Genomic DNA, 19,050 nt, shown 5'->3' with positions numbered 1-19,050 from the left:
AGAAACTCTGCTGGTACCTTAGGGAAAACTTCAGAACTCGAGCACATAGGAATGCATTCACTGCTCTTTAATGTGCTTCATGTAGGATGGCTTTATTGATGCTGTCATGTTCTGTAAGCTTATAGGTATTAGTATTTAGTTACCTTATACTGTCCACAAAACTTTATAAGGATTCCCCTTATCTCTGAGATAGACTATTTAGCTGTTTATGATAGTACCTAGAGATGTTTTTCCTCTGCCAGCACTCTAATAACCCTTCCCACAAATCCTGGAAGGAACAAACATCCTGGAACTTGTCACAGCACATAACATATTCCCTTGCTAAGCTTGATCGATCCATACTCGACAATTGCTTATTGTTCCACTGTAACTTTGTGGCTGTGTGTAGCTTGTCCATAAACATCAAAACTGCAGTAGCCACCAGAAAGATCACGGGAGGCACACATCGGCACGGCACGTCAAGGACAGTAGTTGCCGCAAGTAAAGTCCCGTCCACCAGAGGACACTCGAGAATTCGGCCGCGCCCTCTGCTGGCGGAACAACAACTCAAGCAGCATGGACCATGTCCAGTCAGTTTACATCGGGCCCAAGCAGACAGTTCCCGGTCTACAACATGTGAAGTGCAACGGACATTGTGAATCGTGTTACTACACAATTGGCGACGAGTAGGGTCGTTCTTTCGCGTGTTGCGTCGTTGTTCCAGTTTCGCAGCTTATCCGCGGCATGGAGGATTTAGTGCGGGTTTTAGTTGAGCAGCAGAAGGAACTCATGGCAACCATGACACAAGCGCTTCCGGCATTGCTCTCCACGCTGTCTGCTCCAGTGTCGTTCCCTCCTCCTTTTCCCCTGTATGACGAGACGGCGGAGGATTGGGACGCATATGAACATCGCCTTCGGCAGCATTTCCAGGCGTTTCATGTTGCCGATGCGGAGGTATGTCGTGCTCTTTTCTTGTCTTGGATATCTCCCTCACTGTACCAAGTTTTGCGGCAGCTAGTGCCGTTGCAGGAACACTCGTCCTTGTCTTTTGACGCATTGTGTTCATTGCTATCTTCCTATTATCACCACCGCACGCATATTGTGGCAGCTAGGGTCGAGTTCTATCAATGCAAGAAACAGCCCCATCAGTCTTACCTGGCGTGGGCCGCTACCATGAATGGTCTTAGTCGCAGGTGTCATTTTGTCACGGAGCAGTCGCGAGAATCGTATGCCCACGTTATGGTGCGAGACGTCATTGTTTGTTCGGCCCCTGATAGGGAGGTCCAGCAACGGGCCCTGCAGTTGGAAGACCCTTCCCTCGAGGAAGTCCTGTCCATTGCTCAATCGTATGAAGTCTCTCATGCCGCAGGTCAACAGTTGGAAGCGTGGTGTGACGTCGCGGCGGTTCAGGGCGGCGCGGCCGCATCCACTGCGTCCGGGGTGGACAAAGTGTGAGCGGTTCGATCCGGCCATTGCGGCCACTCCCGCACGGCATGTAAACAGAGTTCTGGCCACCGGCCCCTGTTACCATCCTGTGTGTCATGCTATGTACATCATGATCGGTCAGAGTGCCCCCAGCATTGGGCCGTTTGTCACAAATGTAATAAAAAAGGTCACATTGCTAAAGTTTGCCGCTCAGCCTCAAAGGAATGGAAGTAAGCGGGTACGGAGGACATGGACGTGGACATTCAGGAAGTTTCATCGGGCCAGGCTCCCGCCGCATCGGCACACAAGCTCTTTATCGAGGTGTTGGTTCGATCACGCCGACTACAACTGCAGGTAGATACGGGTGCGGCAGTTTCCTTGTTGATTGCACAAACTTACTCCGACCTTGGGTCGTTCCCGTTGGTGCCAGTTTACCGGCATCTCCGCGGTTATGGTAAACAGTTCATTACCCTACTGGGTCAATTCACTACCGATGTTACTTACAAATCAGTCACTCGGCCTCTTACTTTTATTGTTGCCAGTGATGCGAGCTCAGCTAACCTTTTTGGATTGGATGCCTTTCAAGCTTTCAGTTTTTCTATCACAGACACCATACAGTTGGTCTCTGAAGATGTTCCCTATCAATCGTTGGAATCTTTGGCCTCTGTCTTTAAGGATGTCTTTGAGGAAGGCCTGGGGCATGTTTCCGACTTTGAAGCTCACTTAACGTTGAAGGCGTCGGTTCGCCCGCGTTTCCTACACGCGAGGCAGATTTCCTTGGCTCTCCGCCCTCAGGTAAAAGCAGAGCTAGACCGGCTGACAGCCCTGGGGGTCGTTCTTCCCATTTCTTCTAGTGACCGAGCGAGGTGGCGCAGTGGTTAGCGCACTGGACTCGCATTCGGGAGGACGACGGTTCAATCCCGCGTCCGGCCATCCTGATTTAGGTTTTCCGTGATTTCCCTAAATCACTCCAGGCAAATGCTGGGATGGTTCCTCTGAAAGGGCACGGCCGTCTTCCTTCCCTGTCCTTCCCTAATCCGATGAGACCGATGACCTCGCTGTTTGGTCTCTTCCCCCAAAAAACCAACCAACCATCTTCTAGTGAGTGGGCTTCGCCCCTCATTATTGTCAGGAAACCCTTGGGAAAATTACGTCTTTGTGCCGATTTCAGGGCCACCATTAATTCCCAGTTGGTGGTAGACACCTTGATGAATTGTTCTCCGCCGTGGCAGGAGGCCAATATTTTTCGAAAATCGATCTTTTGGAGGCTTATCGTCAGATACCACTTGATGAGGACTCCAAAAGGCTGTCTGTCGTAAACACCCCATTTGGCCTTTACCAATACCGGCGGTTGGCCTTCAGAATATTCAGTGCCCCGCCGATATTTCAGCATTATCTTGAGTATGTCACATCGACAATCCCTCATTGTATTAATTACCTGGACGACATAATTGTCACAGGCTGCAGCATGGAGGAACACTTGCACAACCTTCGCACCCTTTTTCTCAAATTCAGGTCTGTGGCCTGCGTTGCAACCTGCGTAAGTCGAACTTCTTCCAACCGTCCATTGAGTATGTGGGCTACACCATCTCTTGGCACGGTGTCCAGCCGCTAGGAAGTTTGGTCCAAGGTATCGTCGACCTTCCACGGCCCGCTTCGCTGAAGGAGTTACAAGCTTTTTTTAGGCAAGATTGCCTATTACCACCAGTTCATTCCCAGGGCTTCCACCATAGCCCGCCCCCTGCACTGCCTTCTGTGCAAGGGTGTTCCTTTTGATTGGTTGCCTGCATGCGAGTGAGCGTTCATCTCGTTGAAGGGCCTCCTCACGTCAGCGCCTTGTTTGGTTACTTTTGACCCCAATAAGCCATTGGTCCTGGCTACAGATGCTTCACAGTATGGGGTGGGGGCGGTCCTGGCCCATTGCAACGCGGATGGCTCCAAGCAGCCACTGGCGTTTGCATCTAAAACTCTTAGTCCCGCGCAGGCCCATTATTTCCAGGTGGAAAAAGAGGCTTTGGCCATTGTCTACGCTGTTACCAAGCTTCACCCTTTCTTGTATGGCACGAAGTTTCAGTTAATCACTGACCATAAGCCATTAATATCGTTATTTGGCCCCGCCTCTCAGATTCCAGATAGGGTGGCCCACAGACTGCAGCGCTGGGCCTTGTTCCATTATGACATTCATTTTTGCCCTACTGGACAACATGCTAATGCCGACACTCTTTCCCGTCTTCTGGTGATCCTAAGTTCGATCGGGAGGAGATTATGTGTTTTCAGTTGGATGTGGCATCCCGCCAAGCAGTTGATGGCTTCCTGATCACTAGTTCTCAAGTCGCCAGGGAAATGGCAGCTGACCCGGTTCTCCAGCAAGTAGTTCACCTCGTTCAGCAGGGGTGGTTGTCCCGACCTCCAGGTCAGGCCTCGGACCCTCTTCGTAATTATTTTGTTCTACGAGACCGCCTCTCAGTCTTGGAAGGAGTTCTCCTTCTGGCTACTGATGATACAGCTCCTCGCGTGTTTGTTCCTGCAAGTTTGCGAAGGGAGGTCCTCACGTTATTACATGAGGGATACTGGGGTGTTTCCCGTACTAAAACCTTGGCTCGCAGACATGTGTACTGTCCCGGTATTGACAGAGAAATTGAGCACTTGGTGGCCGCCTGTTCCCAGTGTGCGAGCCAACAGGCGTCTCCCAGGTCAGCATTCTCTTCATGGCCGCCTGCAACCCAGGCATAGGAACGTGTTCACATAGATTTTGCGGGCCCGTTTCTCAATGGCTTTTGGCTCATTATCATTGATGCTTATTCCCGATTTCCATATGTGGTTCACTGCTTCTCAACCACTTCAGAAGTTGCAATCCAGGCACTAGCAAACATCTTTTCTGTGGAAGGTCTGCCAGTCACCCTGGTATCGGACAATGGACCTCAGTTTATTTCGCAGACCTTCCAGGATTTTTGTAGGCGCTTCGGTATTTGGCATGTTTGCTCTCCCCCCTTTCATCCACAATCGAATGGGGAAGCCAAGCACATGGTGCAAACACTTAAGACGCAGATGCAAAAGTATGTGCATGAATTTCCTGCAGAGGAGGTGTTGACGTTTTTCCTGACGGCATACTGGACCACACGGATGGGAGAACGCAGCCCTGCAGAGCTCCTCCACGGGCGCCAACCTAGGACTCTGGTGCACCTCCTCCGGCCTAGTCCTCGCCAGTCTTCGCAGAATGGGGTACTCGGCTTTCCACCGGATATGTCGGTCTGGGCACGTGAGTTTGGTCGCAATCCACGTTGGATACTGGCGGTGGTCCTGCATCGCAATGGCCGCTGGCTCTATACCTTGCAGGCGGGGGACTGGGAGGTACGTCGTCGCCAAAATCAGCTACGTCCACATTTGGGCACCCACCCTCCAACCCCTCGGGTGCTGGCCTCCCCATTGCCGGCACCCGTGTTGTTTTCTCAGGGGACGCTACCGCCCCTCCCACCTGTGACTCCACCACACTGCGATGGTTCTCCGCCTTGGCGGCCTCCAGTAGCACCAGCGCGGGCATCACCATCGTTAGAGATGCCCCGGCGAGAGCCGGCCCCCCTCGCAGGCCCGGTTTCTCAGGAGGCTGGCTCACCTGTGGTCATCCCTTCCCCATCGTCCCCACCACTGGGTCTTGCCCCTCCCGAGGTGGACTGGGATCCGGAGTTTGATGGCTTGTCGCTCGTTCTGTCCTGGGCTGCGGTGGTGGGACGACGGGGGCCTCTTCATGTGGGTCACTTCCAACCGTATTCGAAGGTTCCGGCTCGAGGGTTGGCAGATCCCCCCCGACTCCAGCCTTCCAATGGACTCGGTGGTTATCGCTACTGCACGATGCTCCACCTTCCGACGCAGTGAATCACAGTGGCTTCACCCCCCGAAGGAGGAGGAGTGCAGTAGCCACCAGAAAGATCGCGGGAGGCGCACATCAGCACGGCGCGTCAAGGACAGTAGTTGTCGCAGGTAAAGTCCCGTCCACCAGACGACACGCGAGAATTCGGCCGCGCCCTCTGCCGGCGGAACAACAACTCAAGCAGCATGGGCCGTGCCCAGTCAGTTTACATTGGGCATGCCAAGCGGACAGTTCCCAGTCTACAACATGTGAAGTGTGACGGACATTGTGAATTGTGTTACTACAAAAGCATCTTCCCTACTTGCCTAAACAATCACTGATGTGGCAGTGCTAACATCTAAGAAGGGTATGAGTACACTAGGAGAGGCTGTCTCCTTCTCTTCTTCTCTAACTGCTCTGGTTCCTTGTGCAACTCAAAGCTGTCATCTCACATCTGGGTGACTGCTCCTGGATGGTCACGTTCTTACTCTCAGTACCTGATGTCATCTTGCTCAAAATGTGTTACCATCAGACGCTGAAAGGAAAACAACTACACAAGGAATACCACTAAGTGGGAGGGGCGGGGGGGGGGGGGGGGGGAGGAGGAAAGACCCAACAAGCCCATACAATATTTGTAATTGGCACTTACTTGCACACTTCTGCTGAACACTGTCAATGAATTGCATTTGCATCTGGATGCGCCATTGTTGCTCTGCATTTTCAATGTAAATGATGTCCAACACCACACGTAGCCCCCACTATCTCTTCAGACACCAAATGTAACACTGTAGGATGACAACATCTTAGGTTCAGCTTACAGTGGAGATCCAATGCCATGTCCAACAGACAGGGGCAAGCATCAAACCCACAGTCCCATTGGGAAAGTGATGTTGTATACCTTCCTGTGGCTGCTATTCCTCGTTGTGGCATGGAAGCAGAGTGATGGAGCTGCATCAGTTGCTGGTGCTGCAGACTGGAAGGGCAATACTGCAAGCTCAGTGTGTTGGTGGCATGCCCCAACAACAACTGGTGATGCATCCAGAGAGAGAACATTGGTCTCCAATATCTGACTGGTGGTGCTTGGTGACAGTAGACACTATGCGTATCGGTGACTAGAAGGGTCTTAGTTCAACCCTCAGTCCATCAGAGCTGATGCCAAAGTACAGACATTTGATGTATTTTCATTTGGGGAATGTTTATGTAGCTCATTTGCATTTTTAATCCTCTTAAACAATGGAAAATCTGGGATGTAGTAATGACATGAAGCGGCTAGATTAGATTGCTGCTTACAGCATATAAGAGGTATTGAGCAGAAAAAAGGCACATTGAAAGAAGACTGCTAGACATTATAAGCTATAGGACAGTGTCCTCCTCCAGATATAGAAAAATGCACGCAAGCCGTAGCATTTGGCAATGTGTATTGTGTTATGGGTGTATAAGTGTGTGTGTGTGTGTGTGTGTGTGTGTGTGTGTGTGTGTGTGTTAATGTGTGTGTGTGTTTTTTTAAACATTATCTGATGGCATACAGTATCTAACAGTCGTCTGTCAGTATGCTTGTCTGCTGCTCACTGATGAGTAGCAATCTGTCCATCTCATTTTGTTGTTATTTAGTCATCTTAATTTAGAAACAACAGTTTTCAATAATGTCAAAAATTGCAGTTAAAGTTTGTTATGCATTGGAACTGCTTTTACAATGATTTTCTAAGTATAGTTTATGATTATGACTTTAGATCTGGGGAAACATTTTTGCACTTACAACAGTAGTTTCAGCATGAGAATAAATTTTTGTATGAACAACAATATTAGAGAAGGAAAGTGGCTACTCACCATATAGTGGAGATGCTGAGTCACGATGGGCACATCAAAAAGACTCACACAATTATAGCTTTCGGCCATTAAGGCCTTTGTCAGCAATAGTCACACATACACACACTCAGGCAAACACAACTTGCACACACGTCTGCAGTCTCAGACAACTGAAACCACACTGTGGGCAGCAACACCAGTGCATGATGGGTGTGGCGGCTGGATGGGTGTAAGGAGGAGGCTGGGGAGGGGAGGGGGAGGGATATTATGATGGGGGGTGGTGGACAGTGAAGTGCTGCAGTTTAGATGGAGGGCAGGAGAGAAGGTGGGGAGGGGGAGGGAGGTAAGTAACAGAAAGGAGAGAAATAAAACGAAATTAGAAGACTGGGTGTGGCGGTGAAATAATGGCTGTGTAGTGTTGGAATGGGAACAGGGAGGGGGCTGGATGGGTGAGGACAGTGACTAATGAAGGGTGAGGCCAGGAGGGTTACGGGAACGTAGTGTGTATTGCAGGGAAGTTCCCACCTGCGCAATTCAGAAAAGCTGGTGTTGGTGGGAAGGATCCATAAGGCATAGGCTGTGAAGCAGTCATTGAGATGAGGAATATCGTGTTTGGCTGCATGTTCAGCAACAGGATGGTCCATTTGTTTTTTGGCCACAGTTTGTCGGTGGCCATTCATCTGGACAGGCAGCTTGTTGGTTGTCATGCCTACATAGAATGCAGCACAGTGGTTGCAGATTAGCTTGTAAATCACATGACTGGTTTCACAGGTAGCCCTGCCTTTGATGGGATAGGTGATGTTAGTGACCGGACAGGAGTAGGTGGTGGTAGGAGGATGTATGGGACAGGTCTTGCATCTAGGTCTATTACAGGGGTATGAGCCATGAGTAAGGGATTGGGAGCAAGGGTTGTGTAAGGAGGTGGTGGGAGACTGGAAAGATAAGGTATGGGAGATTTGTGTTTGTACAAGGTTGGGAGGATAATTATGGTCAGTGAAAGCTTCAGTGAGACCCTCAGTATATTTTGAGAGGGAGTGCTTGTCACTGCAGATGTGACAACCATGGATGGCTAGGCTTCATGGAAGGGACTTCTTGGTATGAAATGGGTGGCAGCTGTTGAAGTGGTTTAGTAGGTTTGATATGGACGGAGGTACTGATATAGCAATCTCTGAGGTGGAGGTCAACATCTAGGAAGGTGGCTTGTAGGGTTGAGTAGTACCAGGTGAAGCAAATGGGGGAGAAGTTGTTGAGGTTTTGGAAGAATGAGGATAGGGTGTCCTCACCTTCAATCCAGATTGCAAAGATTTCCTTCTCCAATATTGTTACATTCCATCCTGGATTTTCTGTTGTTTGATTTTTGTGTGAATAATATTTCGTGAATACAATGAAATTAAGTTCTTAGTGATGTCTCTGAAATTCTTCCGCTGTTTGTAATCCTCAGCAACAAGAGTTGCCAAGTGGATAAGAGAATCATAGAGAAGTCCATTACCACATCTTACTTATCCTGAAGGAGCTACTCCATTTAACCTTACCAGAAGATCAAAACTTTTTACCTTGTTAGTACCTATCTGTTTTTGTACAACATGTAGAAATCATATTCTTCAGGTGCAGACAGCAAACAAAATTGTGTCATCTTGCTAATCCTTAAAATATTACCCAAGAAATGTTATATTAAAAGTGAACAATAAGTATGCAAAAAGTAGCTCATTTCTTGTGTTGATGGCCTTCCATCTTACTATAATTTTATGTAGTAGTCAGATCATAAAAAGATCTGCACGTGGTTGAGGATCTCTTCTATTCAGTGTCTTTTGAATTTACATCATCTCTTGTCAGTGCAGATACCACTGTGTTGGTCAGTCAGGCCATACAGGTTCCAAATGTTGTAGACAACACCAGCGGCACATTTGTCATTTTAGCAAGGTGAGTGGTAGAGGCTACCTGCCAGGCAACCATAGTTCATTTTTGAGTGTCACATGCTCACTTTGTTGCCTGTTTTGTAGTTAGTTGCTGTGTCTTGTGAAGCATGGCTGTCTGGTAGCCTGGCAGCACTGCTCTCCCCCTCCCCCCACCAATGAAATCTGCAAATCATGAAGTTATTTTAATTGGAATAAAAGTTATGTTATATTGCTTTCAGCTGTTACTGTTTTATATTATTATTGCAGTTTTGGCATTTGTGCCATTTCCAAGCATAAGATTTTTGACATACAATTTGTCATCAACCTGTATGTCAAAAATCTTTTGCTTCAAAATGGCACAAATGCTGAAACTGCAGTTGTGAAATAAAACAATAAACTCATTTAAAACTTCCAGGCTATTAGACCGTGGTCGATGTATAACACTTTCTTCTAACATTTCCTCTCCGACTGCGTGAGACATCTTCAGAGGTAAAATGGAGAACTGCTACCTTATCTCAAATGAGTGCCGAATACATAGGTAATGTAGAGGGCACCACAGTCTATCATGTGACATTGGTTATGAGATTGTCTCTGGAAATGCTAACATGCTCAATTCAAAGTGATCAATCGTTATTCTTACGTTGCAAAGTTGACATCCAAATTTTATCTGATTTAACACCTTCATCTTTTCTATTAAAATTATTATGATGTTTATAAATTTAAGTAGCCTCTCTGTACATATGTGTATAATAATGAGGTATTTTCAATATAACACTCATCTCAGTGAATTTTATTTCATGATCCCCCCTCGCTGTAGTAAAGATGTTCCACTATGGATGATTCATCTGTATGTCCCAGGTGCAATTCCTCTTGTGTTCAGCGAGACGAGTTAGCATTCCTTTTTGTGGTATCAATATAAACTAGTCCACAACTACAAAGAATTTTATGTACACCTGGTGTAGCCACAGGATATTGTATGTCTTTTGACGCTCTTAAACATTCCTTTGTCTTCTGGAGGGTCTGAATGCAGTTTCCACACTGTACTTACTCAACCCTATCCCAATGTGATTTGTAATTATACTGATGAATGGAAGGAAAACTTTCCCTTTGAACAGCCATCTTTCCTCATCGGTCTTGATTCTCTCTCTAGAGTGAAATGCTCTATCTGTCTCCTTGTTAGAATAACCATTCTTCTTAAATGTTGACTGTAGATGTTCAGGCTCATCTTTTAAGTAGATTGGTTCACAAATTTTATGCACCAAACTACCAAGTTTTTAATCATACCTCTTTTTAGACTGATGTGGTCCTTATGCAGGTAACAGTCACTAAGTGTGGCTTTTCTGTATACTATATGGGTCAATGTCCAGCCCCTCACTTGTTAACAAACATATCCATGAAATTCAGCTGGCCTCTTTTCTGTCTCCATAGTAAATTGTATCTTGGGATTGCTACTGTTGAGATGTATCAGGAAGACATCCAGTTCCTCTGCACCATGTGTCCATACTACGAAAGTATCATCGACATGGCTGTCTGCAATGCCTGTTGTTCAAAGTTCTCCATAAACATATTGGCAACAGCCAGATTAAGAGGACAAGCCCATAGGCAACCCATCAATCTATTCATAAAAATCATTATTGTTTCAAAAATAGGCCGTGGTGTGGCAGTATCTGAATAAGTCCACAATATCTGCTGGAAAAGTATTATCTGTACATGAGATAGCTTTGTTTACTGGATTCATGGTAAATACCAACACGGCATAAAAACTAACAACGCTATCACCTTTTTCCCACATGCATTTCTTTTAATTTGTCTATGAAATGAATTTTTAATATTACTATCAGTTCCACAACGTAAAGTTGCAGTAGTGAGGCAAGGTGTCTAGCTAATTGATGAATGGGAGACCCTACAGCCCTCACAATAGGTTTCTTAGGAATCTGTGGCTTGTGCACTTTGGGTAATCCATAGAGCCTAGGCAGAAACACCTTTGTTTTGCAGAGTAGCATGTTATCGTCAGAGGAGAGTGAAGAAGCTTCCACCATTCAATTAATGATTTTTAAAATCTTTGCAGTTGGATCCTTCTGAATTTTTTTTTATAATTAGTGGAATCCAAAATATTATTAATCTTTCCATGATAGTCCTCACTCCTCGTCAGGACCGTGGAATTACCATTGTCTGCGGTAAGAAAGATAATGTTTTTATCTGCATTGATATCCCTCAGTGCTGTCCTTTGTGCTTGTGACACATTTCTGTTAGGTGGCTTACATGTACGTAAATTTCTAGCTGTTTCCATCCTAATTACATCAGCCAATTGCTGTGGAAGCTGATGGATCCCTGTCTCAATATTTGCTATAATATCTTCCGTGGATACTTTTAAAGGCGTCATAGCAAAATTATTTCTTTTGGTTGAACAGAAATTTCAGCTTCAGTCAAATTTTTACCAGACAGATTAATAACAGTTCAAGAATTATCCTCAATTGAAGCTACTGACTTTTCTTCTGTAGACTAGCGAACTTCTTCTTCTGTGTATTAATTGATGTCGCTGCTGTAATTTTCATAGTCCTGAATGTTAGACCATCAACTGTATTCCAGTCACAACATGCATAGCATTACTAATAATGTCAACCTTGCAATGTAAGAATGACAGTCCATTACTTTTAATTGAGAATGTTGGCCTTATCAGTGGTAATGTCATAGCTGACATCACATGATAGATTGTGCTGCCATCTACACTGCCTATATATTTGGCACTCCATCAAGTTTTGGTTGCAGTTCACCATTCTATCTCTGAAGATGTCTCCTGCAGTCAGAGACGAAACTTTAGGAGAAAGTTTTATACATCGAGCACAGCCTAATAGCCTGAAATTTTAAATGATGTCAGTACCAGCCGTGAAAGCTTACATTTTATGATAAAACAATAATAGCTAAAAGCAATGTGACATGTTTTTTCTTTCTTTTTTTTTTTTTAATTATGGAAGCTATGGACCCCTATTTAAAAAAGTAATTAATGATCATAATTTAGAAAAATCAGCAATTGATGAGTGTTCTTTCATGAATAAACATAGAGTTATGTTTGATAACATAAAAATCTTGCCTGATGTGTTGGCATATGGGAATCTCTCATGAAAAAGGCAGTATAGGTCAGGAGGTACAGCTATAGCTTGTGCTGGGACAGGAGCTATAATTTTAAGGGTGCATGGAGTTGGGCTCTTGACATTGGAGATTACAGAGAAATTCATCGAGTTGAGCTGTTTATGTTCCAATAAGTGCTATTAGTACAAGAGATACTGCAGTCTCTGGCAACATGTTGTCACAATGACGTAGGTTGACCAGTTGTCGACCTATCACAAAGCCACAACACAGCAATTATGACAATCAGTTGTTCCTGACAAACAAAACTCAGTATTGTGATTTCACTTAGTATGAATACTGAAATTATTTTGCACATTTAATGTTTTTGTTTCTTACTCACACTTGACTTGCCAGGTTAGTTTGTTTTTCTCTAATAATATTCCCAGCATGTAACACTGTAAACTTGGGGATTCAGTGGATTGTGATTCTTTTGCAAATTGTTATGTCCACTTTGCAAGTTGCAGATGGTCGTCAAGGGATTTAAGGGATTTATTTGTTTCAACTGCACTTTTTTTTTTGGAGAGAAGTATCCCAAAGTGTAAACACTACATAATTGCCTTTGCTTCACGTCATTCTCACAGCAGATGGACCTGAGTGACTTGCCTAACTCTGTTTTTCAACCTTCCCCAACCAGTCCCTTTTTCCTCCAAAAAGGTGGAAGCTAGGGTTACTATTTTCTACATTTAAATGTTCCTGTTAGCAGCACTAGGAATTGTACCTCATGAAGTTCTGCCCAGGCATTCTGTATCTTCATAATTTTATCATTGTTTAAATTTTACAATAGCAGCAACAGAAAAATCTCTTAGAGTGTGTGGAGTGGTAAAGACTTGAATAAACAACAGTGGCTTATATTTATATGCTTTTAATGTTCACCTTATTTTTCTATTTGTGCAGTATTGAGAAACATCTACTTGAAAATAATAGTGAATGCTATTCATCAATTAGAGGTAATGATAAACAGTAATGTATAGAAGATAGGAAAACATTAATAGTGGCTATGTGTGGTAACGCAAATGTATTTGTGGTAACACAAATGAAGGATTAGTGTGAAAGCTAAGCTGTCTTTTTTACATGCAACTTTTTTTTAATACCATATCTACTTTGTGAATAGTGACATATTATCATCTATGCATATTACATTCCACCCTGGAAAATCCAGGATAGATTGTAAATGTATAATGAAATATTGTTATATTCCACCCCATAATTTAGATTAATGTTTCCACCTAAAGGTAGTTATTAAACATTTTGGTATGTGCTCAATTTTAATGTTCCAATCTTGTTATAAATTTTTCTTAACTTTGTCCATACTCTCCTAACTGGATTTTGTTTCAGCCAAATATTGTAATTGATGCCAAAATAGGGTGTCTATGGTAAGTGAAATTAAACACATTTTTTAACTGTTTCATTTTTATGTTGAGGACTGATGAAATAGCTCACATTTTCTGATAAAATCCAGTCTAAATACGTTTTCATGAATTGCTTGTGTCACCATCGTGAAATGTTTTCAATGTAACCTAATCACTACATCAGAACATCCACCAATTCCTCCGTCACTTAAGTGTGTGCTCAATTTGTCCTTTCCTGTGGAAATCCTCACAGTGTGAAGTGAACATAAAATCTTGATAAAATTTTCTTAGGTGATAAGCGAGTGGTGGCATCATCTTGTTGCAACATTTCAGTGAGTTTCATACCCGTCTTTGCCTGAAGATGGTGGGTACAAAACTCATTGAAACATTGTGAGAAGATGACGCACCCCTCAGCTGATCACCTGAGAAGATCTTATCATTAGAATATGTTGAGAAAGCTGCAATCACAGGTAAAATTTAAAATTGCTCACTGGCTCATATTTGTAAACCTCTCTTAGTTGATTGTAAAATTATGCTGCTACCATGACTCATCTATCCAGAAAAAAATCACTTGTCAGCTCTCATCAAATGTGGTGGCTATTTGGATTAAGCTTGCCATCACATACACTCATCACCAGCAGTACAAAATAATATGCACATAGCATTCATTCCTAGTATTTTATACTGAGGACTGTGGTCAGAATAGTGCCTGCACTGCAAAGTTGTTAGTACAATCATAACTTGATTTGTGGATGGCATGTCAAAGAAATAATTATTTCCAAAAATCAAGCATCGTTGGGAAAAGCGGAAAGGGAAGAGACACAGTTGGCTCACTGTAAAAGAGTTCTGGGTACAAAAGTTCATTAACTGTAATTGTTGGGTAGAGTGGAAGAATCATGCCAGAAGCACTCTGTGGACTGCAGCTATATCACTTGCCACTGTGTCATTGCTAAATGGGGTGTGAACACACAAGGTATGCAGGATGATAAGAGAGAGGTTGAGAGAGGGGGGGGGGGGAGAGAGAGAGAGAGAGAGAGAGAGAGAGAGAGAGAGAGAGAGAGGGGGGGGAGGGAGGGAGGGAGAGAGGGGGGGGGGAGAGAGAGAGAGAGAGAGAGGGAGGGAGGGAGGGAGAGAGAGAGGTGCTGCGCCTTGGCCACCATAATGTGTGGTGAGATGCCTCACCTGGTATGAGCACTCTGTACAAAAGTCAAAAATTTTATAATGAGTCCTGGTCCAGCATACAGTTTTAACATTTCAGGAAATTTTGTTTGAATACAATTTGTAGAAAAAATGACATTCCATTTCCAGAGACAGTTATTGACCTATTGTAAGGTATTATTACTTTTTTTTTTACTCAGTCACTTTTTTTGTTACAACCACAACCAGTTTCAGCCTTCAAAAGCCATTTACAGATTCTAAGGGTGCCATTAGATGAATAAGGATTCATGCATTGTCAAATAAAGGTTGAAACCAGTTATGGTTGTATTTTAAATTAAGTGGTTAAGTAAAAAATAAAAAAATAATACCTTATAGTTTGTAGTTTGGCAGTTTTCAGGCTGAGTTACACATTATTACCATTACAGGGCTATCAGACATTTACATGTTCTCTTGTTTCCTACCTTTAACAAATATTGTAGATGCTTAGAGATGAACTGGAAAAATTACGATATCACCCCATTCCCCTCCACTAAATGTTTCTAAACACCTTTATCAGCCTTTGTTAATAGTCTATTAGAATTTTAAGACTTTGTGAAATTACATTGACAGCTCAGGGTTTGTTTTAGGTATGTTGAACTTAATCTGGAGCCACTGGTAGAGCTAATACCTGACAGGTGTTTGCTTGTGGATTTCCTCATGCAGCGCAAAGATTCCAAGTCAGTCATCATCCAAGTAGGTGTGTTTTATGTACCTATTTTTTTCTTTCTCTGAGTTATATGCATATTTTAATTAAATGTAAAAGTACCAGTGATACTTTTTAATTTTATTTATTATTCTTGTGCACTGATAGTATCAGGCTGTAACATACTTTATGTATTTTCTCCTCTCAGGTTTTACAAGATATTTTAAAACCCACAGAACAAAACCGTGCTTATCTTGTAGTCATATCAGAGCTATTTGATCACTTGAATGATGTTTACTGGAGTTTTTTGGAAGTCGAAATGCAGAGCCAGGTAAATATATAATCATTAAAAGAAATCTCCCATTAAACTCCACAATCCTTGGTATACTATGTGGTGGAGAGTACTTTTCATTTATTTGTCACTTCTTTCTCTGTTCTACCTACAAATGGAACACAAGAAAAATGACAATGCCTCTGTACATAATCCAGTATTTTAAGCCCTTATACAATAAATTAATTTTACTGTCTGCCTTGAATGTTGGTATGGACTTTTCTGACAAGAGCAGCATATCTCAACATCTGAAGCTTATCTGCCACAGAGGTTGCATATGAAACTCTTGTATGGCCTATACTGTTAAAGTGTGAGAGATGCGTATCATGTTGGACCAACACCTCATTGAGTGTATACAGTGAAGTACAGAATGAGCAGTCACAGTTGTCCAACATGTATCTTTCTGTCTGCAGCAGTGTGTGCATTGTTTTGAAACTCCTTGCAAATTAAAACTGTGTGCCAGACTCGGACTAGAATCTCAAATGTTGCCTTGTGCAAGGAATCTCTTACCAACTGAACTACACAGGCATAATTCACAACCCATCCTCAAGGTGTCAGGTTTGAGCCCCTGTCACTACACAGTTTTCATCTACCATGAAGTTTCATAGTGCAGAGTCCACTGCATACTAAAAAGATTCATTCTGGAGACAATCCCATAGACCACAGTTTAGCTGTTTCTTTGCATATCCTTTCTTCCAAGGTTTGCATGATGGCTTCTGTCAAGTTTGGAATGCTGGAGCGGGTACTGGCAAAAATATAGATTAGAGACCAAGTTGTGTGCAATGCCTGCATAGTTCAGTCTGTAAAAACATTGCACATGAGGACACTGGGTCCTAGTCTTTCACACAGTTTTAACCTGCCAAGAAGTTTCAAAGGTTTGGTTGCCTCACAGGAAAATATAATAGAGATACGAAAAATAACAAATGGCTGGCTGTTGCATAAGGATTCCTAATACATTCCAAAAATTTACTCATAAAATCCAAGAAATAGTTCCAGAACAGAAACAAAATTCTTCACCTTAATTTTTTTGGTCCCAGTGACACTATGAAGGTAAAATTAAAATAACTAATGCTCCACCTGAGGCACATAAGCAGTTATTCTTCTTGTAGTCCACGTGCATATGAAATAGAAAGAAACCGTAATACCTGATATAATATAGAGTATCCTCTACCATTCACTTTATAGTGATTTACAGAGTACAGTAGAGAAGATTTAGGCTTTATTATCATTTTTCTTTGCAGCTTTTTTGTGATAATATTCTTGAACATGACGTAATTTTCTAACCTATATTAATGTAATTTGGAATTGTTTGTCACTAAGTCTTGTAACAAAAACTATGTTAACCAGATGGGAACCCCGGCATCAACTGGTCTGAGTGTAAGTTCAGCCAAACCTACTGTCCCTGCAGTACCAAAGGCATCTGTTGTCATAGACCAGGCTGATCTGTACACAAATGTCTTTTCAAAATATGCTGACCACAGTAAGGAAGAAGAGACCAGAGGTATACATTCTGATGTTAATACTTCATTTTTTCCAGAGTTATATATATGTATATGAGGACAAAATATTTTGGAATGCTAGATTCAAATATAATACACCATGATAGTTTGAATAGTTCATTTTTATCTGGCACTTGTATTAACGTTATCGGCAGTAGAAGAGAATTACTCATTAACTATTTGACCTTTTGGAAGCTTAAGTCATGTGTTTTGTATTCATTCTTTAATTTTCATTTTTTTCATCTTTGTTTTTCTGATTTCCATTTTTTATGAACTTAGAAGAAACTCTCCATTACAAAAAAATGTGTATATCTATGTTGTGGATACTTCTTTTCTAGAAGTGTAGAAATACTTTGAAGGACTGGGAAGGAGCAGATACTATTATAAATTAACGAGTGCTAAGTCTGAAATCAAGACAGAAATATGAACTTTTCATTTAGTTCTGTTACCAGCACCTTCAAATGAATGTGAGAATGATGAAGAGATGGGAACAGTTATGATAATTTTGATTTTGATTACATGATTTTCACCTTCAGATGTTCGATGGAAGGCATGCAACATATCAAATAAGGTGCAGAGTAAGTGAGAATAAAAACAAAAGGCCAAGTATTGTATTGTTGCTGACAACTAGTGGGAGATGAAGTGTGCAGAAAACTCAGGAAACTAAAGAGTTAAGACACCCATTTGATGTTACAAAATATAATCAACTCTCCAGATTCAAAGGAAGTTAAGAGAATGATGTGGAAAATCGCATAACTATACTTGCAGCATATTTTTGAAATGAAAACCGTTTACGACATCAAATGGCAGTCATGGCACTAGCTACATTAAATTACCTATAGAACACTACTCATTCACATGTTTGTTCAAACTTGCCAACTGTATTTATAAGATATAAACATCTTGTAGCAGAGATAGCTCTTCTGAACTGAAATTATCGTATTCTGAGAAATGCACACACAAAAAATAATGTTTTGTCTGTAGTGTGTGTATATGAAGTAGAAGGACAGGACTGTGTATGGAGTAGTTATTACACATTGTGCATTAGGTGAAACATTTCCTGGAATAAAAATTATGACATATTCTAGGATCATTTAGCAAAGATGATGATCATAGTATCGAATTGTTTTATTGGTGGATTCACAGCAGCAGCTTATATTTCTCAATATGTGGGTATTCCTATAGTTTCTATAAATCAAGGAAAATTTAAAACAATAATGACAGCTTAAAAAATTTTATGTTGAATGTAACAAAACTTAACCAATATGAGAACAAAGTTGTCAATATTACTGTAGCATTAAAACATAATGAATACTCGAAATTTTGGTGACAATCTTCCTCATCTTCATCAGGAACAACTGACTGGCATCATGGCTGTAAGGGGGATCATGTTTTGTCTACCATGCAGTTGGTGCCTGCTGGAACATGAAATTCTTTGCAGTCTCTCAGTATTGAGAGCCCTCATCCATGCACTACTAAGATATTGTGCACCATTAAGATTGCTGTCCTGGTTAAATTTGTTGTTGCACATTCTGATTTCTACGGCTGCTTTGGTGACAACTGTCCCAGTATACATCAAATGAATTTGCAATTGTGAAAGAGGCCAATCGTTGGCTGTAGAATGAAATGACTGCAATGAAAATTTGTGCCAGACCTGGATTTCCCACTTATCGCCTGCAGTTGCCTTACCATTCGGCTATCCATGCACGACTTACGGCCAGACCCAAACTTCCATATGTTATCAAACATGCGTCTGTGATGTGTACTCATACATCATTATGTGTGTTCCCAAACAGGTCAGACATTGTACTTGAAAGTCACTTGCCGGGTAGCGACAGATAAATATGATATTGCCATGCCTGCATTATTCTGATTACAATGCAAAGTTCCTTTGGACATTTATGCATGTCCAAAGGAACTTTGCATCATAGTAACATTTCCAATAGGTTG

At 42.5% G+C, this 19,050-nt stretch overlaps 1 protein-coding gene across 2 annotated transcripts in view; it reads left to right on the top strand.

Moving 5' to 3' along the window:
* LOC124606866 (regulator of MON1-CCZ1 complex) overlaps positions 1 to 19,050 on the top strand; it is a 97,613-nt gene that overhangs the window by 30,383 nt on the left and 48,180 nt on the right. For both annotated transcript variants that reach the window (XM_047138953.1, XM_047138954.1), the window contains exons 8-11: positions 13,391 to 13,454; positions 15,215 to 15,320; positions 15,479 to 15,601; positions 16,949 to 17,102. In XM_047138953.1, coding sequence (XP_046994909.1) covers positions 13,391 to 13,454; positions 15,215 to 15,320; positions 15,479 to 15,601; positions 16,949 to 17,102 — 447 coding nt within the window. The remainder of the gene's footprint in view (positions 1 to 13,390; positions 13,455 to 15,214; positions 15,321 to 15,478; positions 15,602 to 16,948; positions 17,103 to 19,050) is intronic.

This window comes from Schistocerca americana, chromosome 3, assembly GCF_021461395.2.
Source record: "Schistocerca americana isolate TAMUIC-IGC-003095 chromosome 3, iqSchAmer2.1, whole genome shotgun sequence".
NCBI lineage: Eukaryota > Metazoa > Arthropoda > Insecta > Orthoptera > Acrididae > Schistocerca > Schistocerca americana.
This window is presented reverse-complemented; position numbering and strand designations above follow the sequence as displayed.